General features: G+C 36.6%; 1 protein-coding gene across 1 annotated transcript in view; it reads left to right on the top strand.

The window, feature by feature from the left end:
• Positions 1-4,408: 4,408 nt before the first annotated feature.
• scd (stearoyl-CoA desaturase (delta-9-desaturase)) overlaps positions 4,409-15,829 on the top strand; it is a 27,119-nt gene continuing 15,698 nt past the window's right edge. Inside the window, exon 1 of the mRNA XM_061966559.2 lies at positions 4,409-5,031. Within this exon, the coding sequence (XP_061822543.1) occupies positions 4,788-5,031 (244 nt within the window). The 5' untranslated portion in view covers positions 4,409-4,787. The remainder of the gene's footprint in view (positions 5,032-15,829) is intronic.

Here is a 15,829-nt window from a genome sequence, read left to right on the forward strand (position 1 = left end):
TCTTGTGTTAGTTAAAAGTCGGGCAGCTGCATTTTGGACCAGCTGCAGACGTGAGAGGGAGGACTGACTAATTCCAAAATATAAAGAGTTACAGTAATCCAGCCGAGATGTAGTAAAGGCATGGATTACTGTCTCTAACTGTTGCCTAGAAAGAAGGTTTTTAACCTTGGCCAGCTGACGTAAATAAAAAAAGCTGGCTTTCACCACTGTGCCAATCTGACGGTCCAATTTAAAATCACAGTCAATACGAAAGCCCAGGTTGGTGACCATGGGCTTAACGTGCAAAGCCAAAGGGCCAAAGTCAACAGGGGGGAGCTCACAGGTACCACTAGGTCCAAACACTATTACTTCTGTCTTCTTTTCATTAAAATTTAAGAAGTTTAGGGCCATCCAGGCCTTGATATCCTCAAGACAGGCAAGTAATGGCTGTATTGAAGAGGCATGATTTCTCTTTAATGGAAAATACATTTGTGTGTCATCGGCATAACAATGAAAAGAAATATCATGCTTTCTTAGGATTGAGCCCAGGGGAAGTAAATAAATAGAAAAGAGAAGTGGTCCCAAAACTGAGCCTTGTGTTCTATATTACATGATAAATAGAACAAAATATATATTTAGAAAAGTCCAAACAATAAATATTAACACATTTATGAAATACATATAATTGCAGCTATAATCAAAACAAAAAAAGGTAACAATTTTGCCTTTTATGTTGCTGATAAGGTGGTTGTAGTTTGCGATATACTATTATAGTCCTATTCTTATTATTATTATAGTCCTATTCTTTAATGATAATATAATGTCCGAATAAAAATAATACACAAAATATTATAATTAGATCCCCAAAATAATACACGATTAACAAAAATAATAATAATAAAAAACAAACCATAAATATGAACAAAACAGTGAAATAAATAAAAATACAGCTGTTATAAAAAAGACAATTAAAACAATTCAAAGGCAACAAAATATTATACAACCCCCTTTTGTAACGTTTATGTAGCTGATAGGGTAACCAAAGTAAATTACAAAAATAATAATACAAAAAAAAGAGAAAATAATATAATTTGCTTCCAAAGATGATACATGATAACCAAAAAGAATTAAATATATTTTAAAAAAAAAATACAAACAATAAATATTAAGAAAACTGTGAATTATATAAAAATACAGCTATTATTAAAAAAAATTAAAAAACAGTAAACAACAAAATAATCATGAAAATATCTTTAACTGATAAGGTAAGCAAAATAAATAACAAACAAATAATACACAATTAAAGAAAAAAATATTGAAATAAGTAACTAAAAATACATGATAACCAGAAATATAACAAACATGAACGGCTAGCTACCAAATATTACATGATAAATAGAACAAAATATATATTTAAAAAAAAAAAAATCTAAACAATAAATATTAACACCATTTTAAAATATATAATTGCAGTTACAATTTTTTTTAAAAAGGTAAAAACTTTATGTAGTTGATAAGGTGGTTGTAATATACTGTAGATATAGTGGCTATTATTATTATAGTTATATTATATATGATAATATAATGTCCAAATAATAAAATAAACAAAATATTATAATTAGTGTCCCAAAATATTACACGATTAACAAAAAATAATAAAAATTTAAAAAGCAACAATAAGTATGAACGAAACAGGGAAATATATAAAAATACAGCTATTGTAAAAAAACACACACAATTAAAACAATTCAAAAGTGGCAAAATATTATACAACACCCTTTTGTAACGTTTATGTAGCTGATAGGGTAACCAAAATAAATTACAAAAATAATAATACGAACAAAAAAGAAAATAGTATAATTTGCTTCTACACAATAAACAAAAAGAATGCAATATATATTAAAAAATACAAACAATAAACATTAAGAAAACTGTGAATTATATAAAAAATACAGCTATTATTCAAAAAAACAGTGAACACATAAAAAACAACAAAATAATCATAGAAATACATTTAACTGATAAAGTAACCAAAATAAATAACAAACAAATAATACACAATTAAAGAGAAAATATTAAAATAAGTAACCAAAAATACATGATAACCAGAAATAAAATAAACATGAACGGTTAGCTACGAAAATAATACATGATAAATACAGCAAAATATATATATTGAAAACAAATCTGAACAATAATATTAACACCATTTTGAAATTCATATAATTGCAGCTATAATCAAAACAAAAAGATGTAAAAACTCTTGTTTTGCTTTTTATGTTGCTTATAAAATAAACACAAAAAAATACCACAATGATAATAAACAATAAAAGAAAACATAATGAATTAAGTAACCAAAAATACTACATGATAAATTGTACAATTTCCCAACAATATTTAGAAATAACACACTGAAATATTAAACAAAAAAGTTTAAAGAATGTAGCCAAAATATTTGGAACAACTCAACAGTGCCTTTTGTTGACGTTGCAGCAAATTAAACCACAAATAAAAGCGATTGCAGCTGTCACATAATCATGTTGGGTGTTTGTTTATAAAGTCCAATGTCTTATTCAATCTTGTGTGTCCTAATCTAATGCCTGATATGAGTCTTTCGTCTTTTGTGCTCCCCCTTACAGTTCTTCCCATCCCTACTGGTGTTCTGTATTGCATATAAGTGTATTTCTTTATAAAGTCCAATGTCTTATTCAGCCTGGTGTGTCCTAATCTAATGCCTGATATGATTCTTTCATCTTTTGTGCTCCCCCTTACAGTTCTTCCCGTCCCTACTGGTGTTCTGTATTGCATATAAGTGTCTTCCTGTTGTACTCTTGAGCCAATGTGATTGCCACACTTTCAAAATATGTCCTTTAATCAATGATTTTGACTTTGTCTTACTGACATGACATCTGAGCTCATCTAGCGTTAGTGTCTGCTTTGCCAGCTGATCTGCCAGTTCATCATCTCCTGGTCTTTTCACTTTCTGGTGGAATTTGTATTTGTTTCTTACGAGAGTAAGATATTATTATTATCATTATTATTATTACTATTATTATTATTATTATTACAGTATGTTAGATCCAGGACGGACTCAAAAAGCCATGATGATGCTCCCCCTTACAGTTCTTCCCATCCCTACTAGTGTTCTGTATTGCATATACGTGTCTTCCTGTTGTACTCATGACCCAACGTGATTGCCACTCTTTGAAAATATGTCCTTTAATCAATGATTTTGTCTCGGTCTTACTGACATGACATCTGAGCTAATCCAGCGTTCGTGTCGGCTTTGCCAGCTGATCTGCCAGTTCATCATCTCCTGCTCTTTTCACCTTCTGGTGGATTTTGTTATTGTCTCTTACGAGAAAATTGAATTATTATTATTATATTAGATCCAGGACCGACTCAAAAAACCATGATGATGCTCCCCCTTACAGTTCTTCCCATCCCTACTGGTGTTCTGTATTGCATATACGTGTCTTCCTGTTGTACTCATGACCCAATGTGATTGCCACTCTTTCAAAATATGTCCTTTAATCAATGATTTTGTCTCGGTCTTACTGACATGACATCTGAGCTAATCTAGCGTTAGTTGCCAGCTGATCTGCCAGTTCATCGTCTCCTGCTCTTTTCACCTTCTGGTGGAATTTGTATTTGTTTTTCTCACGAGAATAAGATAAAAGATTAGATCCAGGGCCGACTCAAAAAGCCATGATGATGTCATGGCATTATAGGAAGATCAGATATATACTCGTTATAGCCACAAGAGGGCAGTAGAGAGTAGCGGTGGTGGTTGCATCATCCATATATCGGGGACTCGAGGGCAAAAAGCCAAATAATTTGAATAGGAGCCATTTTGGGTTTTTATTTATTTTGCACTAATGATTCTACAACTGTATGTAATTTAACAAATATTTTTGTTGACATTGTTAATATACTGTTAAATTATTCACAAATACGTTTGCTGATTAAACATTTTTTCTGATTATAATCATGATCAACAACTTGATGGTAAAAAAATGAAGTAATTCAATCATCTAAAAAAATAAAGTAAAAAGTTGCGGGCAGAACTGATCCGGTAATGACTTGGTATCGCATCGATGTCAAAATATGCAGTATCGCCCACCCCTGACAAGTTTACCTAACTGTAACGTGAGTGGGCGTCGCCTAGCGTCTAGGTGCACTGTGAGGTTAAAACGGACTTAAATTACATTTCTATTTGCTATATGCTCCATTCTATTCGGTTTTATACATTTAAAAAAAAAAGACAACAGCGATGTTGGTGTTAGCAACAGAACCAGAGCGTTATAAAACATCTGGATTTAGCAGTGGCGAACAGCAGATGGCCGGCCAGCCAATCGAAAAGCAGCAAGTGGGCGGGTCCCGCGCGCCGATTGGCTGGCCGGCCGCAAAGCGCTCCGGTGTCTCATTTTTGATGCGTTCGCTGCGGACGGGACTCTTCTGCCTTTCCTGTAGCGGCACGACACGGCACGGCGTGACTACACCACCGCTACACAGCCATTCACACCGTCCACGGCGCCGTCTTTGGTGAGTTCGCTAGAAAGCGCCTTTCACGCTGTTATGTGGCCGCGTGTCACATAGGACGTTACGCAACGGACCGAGCTTGAACCTAGCATCACCGCTGCTTCAAAAAAAAAAAAAAAAGCCTCTCTCCAGCCTCCATTGCACCGCTAGCTCGACGAGAGCATCGACCTCCTTCCTGCGTGACGCTCACAGGTGTTTTTCCTTTCCCTGCGTGGGGGCGGCGTGAATATTTTAAAAGCACCCGACAGGCCGCAGACAGCACAACGATGACGGAGGCGGAGGAGAAGAAGCAGCAGAAGCAGGAACAGGAACAGGAACGCACCTCCGGCAATGGTCCTCCGGAGGCCTGCCGGGAAGATGTTTTTGACCACACGTACAAGGAGCAGGAAGGCCCCAAACCTCCACTGGTCATCGTGTGGCGGAACGTCATCACGATGACACTGTTGCACACAGGTGCCGCCTACGGAGTGCTCCTCATCCCCGCAGCCTTCACAGCCACCCTGCTTTGGTGTGAGTATACTTCACCTAGAAACGTTAGTCCACTTGTTTAACATACTGTCCTTGAACGCAACATTTTGCACTCTTAACAGGTGTATTTTTGGTTGCTTAAATCGAGTGGAAACGGAATTAGTCTGTTCCAGTGTCAAACTGTCACCAATTTATGATGCAAGAACAATATTTATAAACTTTAAAGTGTAATAAATCAAGTGGAAACAGAGTTAGTCTGTTCCAGGGTCAAACAGTCGCCATTCTAAACGGCAAGGACAATATTTATAAACATTAAAGTGTATAATTGAGCCAATAAATCGAGTGGAAACAAAATTAGTCTGTTCCAGGGTCAAACAGTTGCCATTCTAAGCTGCAAGGACAATATTTATTTACATTAAAGTGTACAATTGAGCCAATAAATGAAGTGGAAACAGAGTTAGTCTGTTCCAGGGTCAAACTGTCATCAATTTACGCTGCAAGAACAATATTTATCAACATTAAAGTGTAATAAATCGAGTGGAAACAGAGTTAGTCTGTTCCAGGGTCAAACTGTCACCAATTTACGCTGCAAGAACAATATTTATCAACATTAAAGTGTATAATTGAGCCAAAAATCGGGTGGAAACAGAAATAGTCTGTTCCAGGGTCAAACTGTCACCAATTTACGCTGCAAGAACAATATTTATAAACTTTAAAGTGCATAATTGAGCCAATAAATCAAGTGGAAACAGAATTAGTCTGTTCCAGGGTCAAACTGTCATCAATGTACGCTGCAAGAACAATATTAATTAACTTTAAAGTGTAATAAATCAAGTGGAATCAGAGTTAGTCTGTTCCAGGGTCAAACAGTCGCCATTCTAAACGGCAAGGACAATATTTATAAACATTAAAGTGTACAATTGAGCCAATAAATCAAGTGGAAACAGAACTAGTCTGTTCCAGGGTCAAACTGTCACCGATTTACGCTGCAAGAACAATATTTATAAACTTTAAAGTGTATTAAATCAAGTGGAAACAGAGTTAGTCTCTTCCAGGGTCAAACTGTCACCTATTTATGCTGCAAGAACAATATTTATCAACATTAAAGTGTATAATTGAGCCAAAAATCATGTGGAAACATAATTAGTCTGTTTCGAGGGTCAAACTGTCACCAATTTACGCTGCAAGAACAATATTTATAAACTTTAAAGTGTATTAAATCAAGTGGAAACATAATTAGTCTGTTCGAGGGTCAAACTGTCACCAATTTACGCTGCAAGAACAATATTTATAAACTTTAAAGTGTATAATTGACCCAATAAATCAAGTGGAAACAGAAATAGTCTGTTCCAGGGTCAAACTGTCACCAATTTACGCTGCAAGAACAATATTTATACACTTTAAAGTGTAATACATCAGGTGGAAACAGAGTTAGTCTGTTCCAGGGTCAAACTGTCACCTATTTATGCTGCAAGAACAATATTTATCAACATTAAAGTGTATAATTGAGCCAAAAATCATGTGGAAACATAATTAGTCTGTTTCGAGGGTCAAACTGTCACCAATTTACGCTGCAAGAACAATATTTATAACCTTTAAAGTGTATAATTGACCCAATAAATCAAGTGGAAACAGAAATAGTCTGTTCCAGGGTCAAACTGTCACCAATTTACGCTGCAAGAACAATATTTATAAACTTTAAAGTGTGTAATTGAGCCAATAAATCGAGTGGAAACAGAATTAGTCTGTTCCAGGGTCAAACTGTCATCAACTTACGCTGCAAGAACAATATTTATAAACTTTAAAGTGTAATAAATCAATTGGAAACAGAATTAGTCTGTTTCAGGGTCAAACTGTCACCAATTTACGCTGCAAGAGCAATATTTATACAATTTAAAGTGTATAATTGAACTAATAAATCGAGTTTAAACAGAATTAGTCTTTTCCAGGGTCAAACAGTCGCCATTCTAAGCTGCAAGGACAATATTTATGAACTTTATAGTGTATAATTGAGCCAATAAATCGAGTAGAAACAGAGTTAGTCAAACTGTCACCGATTTTTTTATGCTGCAAAAACAATATTTATGAACTTTAAAATGTACCTACTCAGTGGCCTTGTGGTTAGAGTGTCCGCCCTGAGATTGGTAGGTTGTGAGTTCAAACCCCGGCCAAGTCATACCAAAGACTATAAAAATGGCACCCATTACCTCCCTGCTTGGCACTCAGCATCAAGGGTTGGAATTGGGGGTTAAATCACCAAAAATGATTCCCGGGCGTGGCTACCACTGCTGCCCACTGCTCCCCTCACCTCCCAGGGGTGAACAAGGGGATGGGTTTCTCCACACCTAGTGTGTGTGTGTGTGTGTGACTATTATTGGTACTTTAACTTTAAACTGTCACCAATCTAAGCTTTAAGGACAATATTTATAAACTTTAAAGTGTATAATTGAGCCAATAACTCGAGTGGAAACCGACTTAGTCTGTTCCGGGGTCAAACTGTCACCAATTTACGCTGCAAGAACAGTATTTATAAACTTTAAAGTGTATAATTGAGCTAATAAATCGAGTGGAAACAGAATCAGTCTGTTAAAAAGCCCAAAATCTTGAATTGAGCTACCGTGGAATACATTAAAAAAAGTAAAACCGCAAAAAATGTACGTTAAGTCTGTCCTTTTTGTTGATCGTAGTTTATGCTAAAGCAGGGGTTCTTGACATTTTTGAACTAGAGGCCCAACTTTTCCACTCCAAAGGGGGACACGGTGCCCACTCACATATTAACGCTGAATTAGTCTTAATTTTAATCATATTCAATAATTATATCTAACCTACTTACAGTTTACAAAACCTTGTCAAATAATATTAAACCATGTATTAATCACAAAGATTATTATTTTATTCAACACATAACCCTTAGGCTTAGGTCAGGCTGATTCAGAAAAATAAGTACTACCCGAATAAACTGCATAAGAAGGAACTCATAAATAACTGCGGAAAAATCTATGATGTGCTAAAAAAATCTACAATATTTATGAATGTGTCTTAACTAAACTGTCAATACAATTTAAAGTGCAAACGAAAATAGAGCTGTACCACTTAAGTCGTAATTTTTGCGCTTAAATTTTCTACAACTTTAGCTCCAGAATTCTTCTGTTTGTTTCATTATCATTACTGCCACAAGTGGTGGAAAAGTGTATAACAACTGCAACTTATATGGACAACAACCGAGAAACTGATATTTTTTGCCGGCCCTATGGTTAAGAAACACTATGCTAAAGTCTTCTATGAAGTTTTGTCATGCGTTTAATGACTTACATTTTTGGAATTTGTTTTTCAAAAGATACCTACCAAAAAAAGAGTAACAGTTGATTATCTTTTCGACAGGTGCACTGCAAAAAGTCAGTGTTCAAAAACAAGAAGAAAAAAAATACAAAAATTAGGGGTATTTTATTTGAACTAAGCAAAATTATCTGCCAATAGAACAAGAAAATTTGGCTTGTCAAGACTTTCCAAAACAAGTCAAATTAGCTAACTTCAATGAACCCAAAAATACCTTAAAATAAGTATATTATCACTAACAACAAGTGCACTTTTCTTGGTAGAAAAAAAAAAGACCTTTTTGCTCAATATGTTGAAAAATATTCTTAAATTAAGTAAATTCTAGTGCCATTATCTTGACATAATGATATGCGCTCAGCATTACATTTCTTGAAACCAGCAAACTTATACTAAAAACAAATTTATTGTTCTTAATGGAAAGGCAACAGCTTGTTACTCTCGGGGTCTCCTAGCCGCTCAGGAAAATCATATGGTCTAAAAATGCATTTTTCCATCGATAACATGACATCATCGCGCCAAGTGCGTTCTCTTTTTAATTGCAATTTTGAAGAATTCATCTGAATGTGCATGAACTATTTCTGTTCAAAATTGTTAGAAATGTCACATTTTAACTGTTTAAAGGGGAACATTATCACCAGACCTATGTAAGCGTCAATATATACCTTGATGTTGCAGAAAAAAGACCATATATTTTTTTAACCGATTTCCGAACTCTAAATGGGTGAATTTTGGCGAATTAAACGCCTTTCTAATATTCGCTCTCGGAGAGATGACGTCCCAACGGGAAGCAATCCGCCATTTTCTCAAACACCGAGTCAAATCAGCTCTGTTATTTTCCGGTTTTTTTCGACTGTTTTTCGTACCTTGGAGACATCATGCCTCGTCGGTGTGTTGTCGGAGGGTGTAACAACACGAACAGGGACGGATTCAAGTTGCACCAGTGGCCCAAAGATGCGAAAGTGGCAAGAAATTGGACGTTCGTTCCGCACACTTAACCGACGAAAGCTATGCTACGACAGAGATGGCAAGAATGTGTGGATATCCTGCGACACTCAAAGCAGATGCATTTCCAACGATAAAGTCAAAGAAATCTGCCGCCAGACCCCCATTGAATCTGCCGGAGTGTGTGAGCAATTCAGGGACAAAGGTCCTCGGTAGCACGGCAAGCAATGGCGACAGTTTGTTCCCGCAGACGAGCGAGCTAAAACCCCTGGATGTCTTGGCTCACACCGTCCCTTATGCCACCGAAGATGATCAAGAGAAGAATATCGACCCTAGCTTCCCTGGCCTGCTGACATCAACTCCAAAACTGGACAGATTAGCTTTCAGGAAAAGAGCGCGGATGAGGGTATGTCTACAGAATATATTAATTGATGAAAATTGGGCTGTCTGCACTCTCAAAGTGCATGTTGTTGCCAAATGTATTTCATATGCTGTAAACCTAGTTCATAGTTGTTAGTTTCCTTTAATGCCAAACAAACACATACCAATCGTTGGTTAGAAGGCGATCGCCGAATTCGTCCTCGCTTTCTCCCGTGTTTTCGTCGGTTTCGCTTGCATACGGTTCAAACCGATAGGGCTCAATAGCTTCAGTTTCTTCTTCAATTTCGTTTTCGCTACCTGCCTCCACACTACAACCATCCGTATCAATACATGCGTAATCTGTTGAATCGCTTAAGCCGCTGAAATCCGAGTCTGAATCCGAGCTAATGTCGCTATAGCTTGCTGTTCTATCTTGTTTGTATCGGCATCACTATGTGACGTCACAGGAAAATGGACGAATGTTCATAACAATGGTTAAAATCAGGCACTTTGAAGCTTTTTTTAGGGATATTGCGTGATGGGTAAAATTTTGAAAAAAACTTCGAAAAATATAATAAGCCACTGGGAACTGATTTTTAATGGTTTTAACCCTTCTGAAATTGTGATAATGTTCCCCTTTAAAACAAGTAAAACACTCTAACATGAAATCTGCTTAGTGAGAAGAATTATCTTATCAGACAGAAAATAAGCAAATATCACCCTTATTTGAGATATTTCATCTTAGATTTCAGTTTTTGCAGTGTGTGGAACTGAGCTCGTCACGCATGCATGACAGTGGTTGGAACTCGCAAGGCTCTTTCAGCATAAAAGGCAAAAGCAAGTTAACGATCCTTTCATGTCAGCTGACCAACTGATCTCTTGTGTTTGGCGACGTCTCGCCATGCATGATGATGGCGGTAATTGTTTGTTTTGCATAAAACGCCGTCAGCTTCTGAGGTTCAAACCAGCAATTGGGGCTTTTTTGTTGTTGCATTTTTTTTTACAACAGTCTCTTTTTTTATAAGGTATAGTACAAATATGGTGTCAAAAAGTAGGGATGGGCACCGAAACCTGGTTCACAACGTAAACGTAAGCCAATAAGTACTTGGCAGTGATATTGCACAAGTAACATCTTGTAAGTCTATTAGTAGGACAGTAGGGATATTGTACAAGTAGAGCCTTGTCGAGTCTGAAGCTCTTTTAAAACTTATTTCTGCCCTGAACAGCAAACCTCGTGTTAGCCAGCAGCCGCAACACCGCAGCACTTCCTCATTAGGCACCAATGACATTACAGTTGCATTCAGGAACCCCCAGAATTATGAGCACCCATACTACAACATAAAAGTCGCTTTTCTGCACATATTCTGTATTGCTGCAATCATTATGACTACTTATGGATTTTATTTCTCATTTTTAAATGTATTACTTAGTGATTTGATTAATATAATTGGAGTAGTTAAATTACAAGTCTTTTCAACTTGAGTCACAAAATCCTGGTGTTTTTTTGTTAGAACAATGTGCATGTTTTCTAATTGTCACGTACCGATGTGGTACTTTTTGATCAATTGATTGAAACTTTTATTAGTAGATTGCACAGTACAGTACATATTCCGTACAATTGACCACTCAATGGTAGCACCCGAATAAGTTTTTCAACTTGTTTAAGTCCACGTTAATCAATTCATGGTAGTATTATCAGTTGAAAGGTAAACAATACCCATTCTGAGTCAAAAGCCTCTAATAGGATTGGAAAAAAGCTTTGACTTTCATTTGTTGCTTTGATTGGTTTAATGCAGACCTGGGCAATTATTTTGACTTGGGGGGGGTCCACATTTAGAGAAAAAAATGTGTATGGGGGCCGGTATATCTATCTAGCTCCTTATCTATCTATCTATCTATCTATTTATGTATACATATATAGTTGAGGTTTCTGTGGTTTATCCGTTATACAGTGCTCAATACCGGAATATACGTTAGGTCAGGAAAAAACACAGAGTCTATTTCATCCCCACAAGCCTGTTTTGCAGGTTTCTCTGCTCTTCAGCGGATTTTATTGAAGTGTCTGTGGCTGTTGCTAGAGATGTCCAATAATAGCTTTTTTGCCGATATTCCGATATTGTCCAACTCTTAATTACCGTATCCGATATCAACCGATACCGATATACACAGTCGTGGAATTAACACATTATTATGCCTGACTTTGTTGTGATGCCCCGCTGGATGCATTAAACAACGTAACAATGTTTTCCAAAATAAATCAACTCAAGTTATGGAAAAAAATGCCAACATGGCACCGCCATATTTATTATTGAAGTCACAAAGTGCATTATTTTTTTTTAACATGCCTCAAAACCGCAGCTTGGAATTTGGGGGGGGGGGTATATTGTAGCGTCCCGGAAGAGTTAGTGCTGCAAGGGGTTCTGGGTATTTGTTCTGTTGTGTTACGGTGCGGATGTTCTCCCGAAATGTGTTTGTCATTCTTGTTTGGTGTGGGTTCACAGTGTGGCGCATATTTGTAACAGTGTTAAAGTTGTTTATACGGCCACCCTCAGTGTGACCTGTATGGCTGTTGACCAAGTATACTTGGCATTCACTTGTGTGTGTGTGTGTGTAAAGCTGTAGATATTATGTGATTGGGCCGGCACGCAAAGGCAGTGCCTTCAAGGTTTATTGGTGCTCTGTACTTCTCCCTACGTTTGCTTTTTGAAACCGATACCGATAATTTCCGATATTACATTTTAAAGCATTTATCGGCCGATAATATCGGCAGTCTGATATTATCGGACATCTCTAGTTGTTATATATATATATATATATATATATATATATATATATATATATATATATATATATATATATATATATATATGAGTACATTACATTGTTGCACAGTAGTGCCTTGCTTCTGTGCCGGCATGATGAGACCAGGTCTGGCTGATTAGGAAAAATAAGTACTAACCAAATATACCACATAAGAAGGTACTCATAAATAACTGCCAAAAAAATGGATTTACATACAATCATGTTGTGCTAAAATAATCTACATTAATTATGACCAGGTCTCATCATGCCGGCACAGAAGCAAGGCACTACTGTGCAACAATGGCCACACCCCCATGTAATGTACCCTATATATATATATATATGTAACAACCACAGACACTTCAATCCCCTGAAGAGCAGAAAAACCTGCCAAACAGGCTTGTAGGGATGAAATAGGTCAGGACAAAACACAGAGGCTAATGTATATGTGTGTATATGTATATATATATATATATATATATATATGTAAGTCAAAAGATGTCAAAAGTTTACATACACTTGTAAAGAACATAATGTCATGGCTGTCTACAGTTTCCAATCATTTCTCCAACTCCTATTTTTTTGTGATAGAGTGATTGGAGCACATACTTGTTGGCCACAAAAAACATTGATGAAGTTTGGTTCTTTTATGAATTTATTATGGGTCTACTGGAAATGTGACCAAATGTGCTGGGTCAAAAGTATACATACAGCAACATACATGATCAATTTTGGTGATGTAGAAAAGTTACAATCAAATCAAATTAGCTTCATGACATGGCCTCTTAACTTCATGTGAGTGATTATGATTGACTTCTCTGAGCCCATTTAAATAGGGCTCATGTGATGCAGTCATTAGACTCGGTTACAAGCGCGACAATTGGAAAGTCTAAGGAACTCAGCACAGATCTGAAAAAAAACAATTATTGACTTGAACAAGTCAGGAAAGTCACTTGGAGCCATTTCAAAGCAGCTTAAGGTCCCAAGAGCAACTGTGCAGACAATTGTTCGTAAGTATAAAGTGCATGGCACAGTTTTGTCACTGCCACGATCAGGAAGAAAACGCAAGCTATCACCTGCTGTTGAGAGAAAATTGGTCAGGATGATCAAGAGTCAACCGAGAACCACCAAAAAGTAGATCTGCAATGAATTGGAAGCTGCTGGAACACAGGTGTCAGTGTCCACAGTCAAGCGTGTTTTGCATCGCCATGGACTGAGAGGCTACCATGCAAGAAGCGACATCTTAAGGCTTGTCTCAAGTTTGCTGCTGATCACATGGACAAAGATAAGACCTTCTGGAGGAAAGTTCTGTGGTCCGATGAAACAAAAATGGAGCTGTTTGGCCACAATACCCAGCAATATGTTTGGAAGAGAAAAGGTGAGGCCTTTAATCCCAGGAACACAACTCCTACCGTCAAGCATGGTGGTGGTAGTATTATGCTCTCGGCCTGTTTTGCTGCCAATGGAACTGGTGCTTTAAATGGACAATGAAAAAGGAGGATTACCTCCAAATTCTTCAGGACAACCTAAAATCATCAGCCAGGAGGTTGGGTCTTGGACGCAGTTGGGTGTTCCAACAGGACAATGACCTGACACACGTCAAAAGTGGTAAAGGAATGACTAAATCAGGCTAGAATGAAGGTTTTAGAATGGCCTTCCTAAAGTTCTGACTTAAACGTGTGGACAATGCTGAAGAAACAAGTCCATGTCAGAAAACCGACACATTTAGCTGAACTGCACCAATTTTGTCAAGAGGAGTGGTCAAAGATTCAAGCAGAAGCTTGTGGATGGCTACCAAAAGTGCCTTATTGCAGTGAAACTTGCCAAGGGACATGTAAGCAAATATTAACATTGCTGTATGTATACTTTTGACCCAGCACATTTGCTCACATTTTCAGTAGACCCATAATCAATTCATAAAAGAACCAAACTTCATGAATGTTTTTTTGTGACCAACAAGTATGTGCTCCAATCACTCTATCACAAAAAAAATAAGAGTTGCAGAAATTATTGGAAACCCAAACAGCCATGACATTGTTATGTAAACTTTTGACCACGATTGTATGATCACAGATAAGTTTAAGTGTGTGTGTGTGTGTGTGTGTGTGTGTGTGTGTGTGTGTGTGTGTGTGTGTGTATGTGTGTGTGTGTGTGTGTGTGTGTGTGTGTGTGTGTGTGTGTGTGTGTGTGTGTGTGTGTGATATGTTCATGTGTGTGTGTGTGTGTGTGTGTGATATGTTCATGTGTGTGTGTGTGTGTGTGTGTATATATATATATATATATATACACATGTATGTATGTATATGTAAGCTGTGAAAATCTGCTGTACAGTATGTGTGCTTTAGTAACACTAATACAAAACCTCACAATAATGTCTGATTGGATGCTGAAAACGTTACGACAGACCGCCTTAAAAAACGGAATGGAATTTTAATTCTTTTTTTTTTACAGAATGTACATGAAAATAAAGAATGTGGGATTTACAATATTAACTATGAAGGATAAAACACTGAATATTGACAACATATGAACGTCAAACCCCTCTTGATCGACATATTTTACAATCAAGCGAAACGCAACAAAAATGCAACAAATACAGCGAAATATGAACGCGAAATTGGTTTGATTGTGTAACTTATAAAAAAAAATTACAAAATCCGAACTGCATGGAGAGCCCATAACTTTAAGCGGACATAGTTTCTGTGTGACGGCAAACCGCACAAATGTTAAAAGTGCAATTTCAATGTTTATGATTTGCATTTGTTAGAAAAAAAAGAATGACGGTTATGGCAAGCAGAAAAATCTGTATTTTCCCTGAAGTACACATTAAGGCTATAAAGTGTGTTTTATCCGATTACACGATTAATCGATTACTAAAATAATCGCTAGCTATATATATATATATATATATATATATATATATATATATATATATAGAGTTTGGTTGATTGATCATTTTTGTCTGTTATTGTCAACCTATTTTCCAGTGATGAAAATAAGACGTCAATAACGAATCAAAAGAAAATGCACGTTGACTAAAAAATGTCAAAATAACGGACATTTTTGTTGACGATTAAAATGTTGACAAACGAAATCCATTCATATTTAACGGTCTTGTACATGGGTGGGACAAATTACGAAGGAGAACCAAACAAAGGATTTTCCTCGTGAGATGAGGAAGTTGGATTTCTCACCGCCAAAACCAAAATGTGTGGATTTAACACGTTCCACATCGTAATATGTGTACACTTGGGAGAAAGTGAAGAGGACACGTTTTATTGTTGACGCCATACGATGCCATCAGCATCAATCGCGGCCTCTACACAACTGTTAAGTTAAAGCTACGTGTATTTACTGCTTCGGTTCTCCTGCGTTCATAAACAAATTACGATGAAGGCTC

This window comes from Nerophis lumbriciformis, linkage group LG11, assembly GCF_033978685.3.
Source record: "Nerophis lumbriciformis linkage group LG11, RoL_Nlum_v2.1, whole genome shotgun sequence".
NCBI lineage: Eukaryota > Metazoa > Chordata > Actinopteri > Syngnathiformes > Syngnathidae > Nerophis > Nerophis lumbriciformis.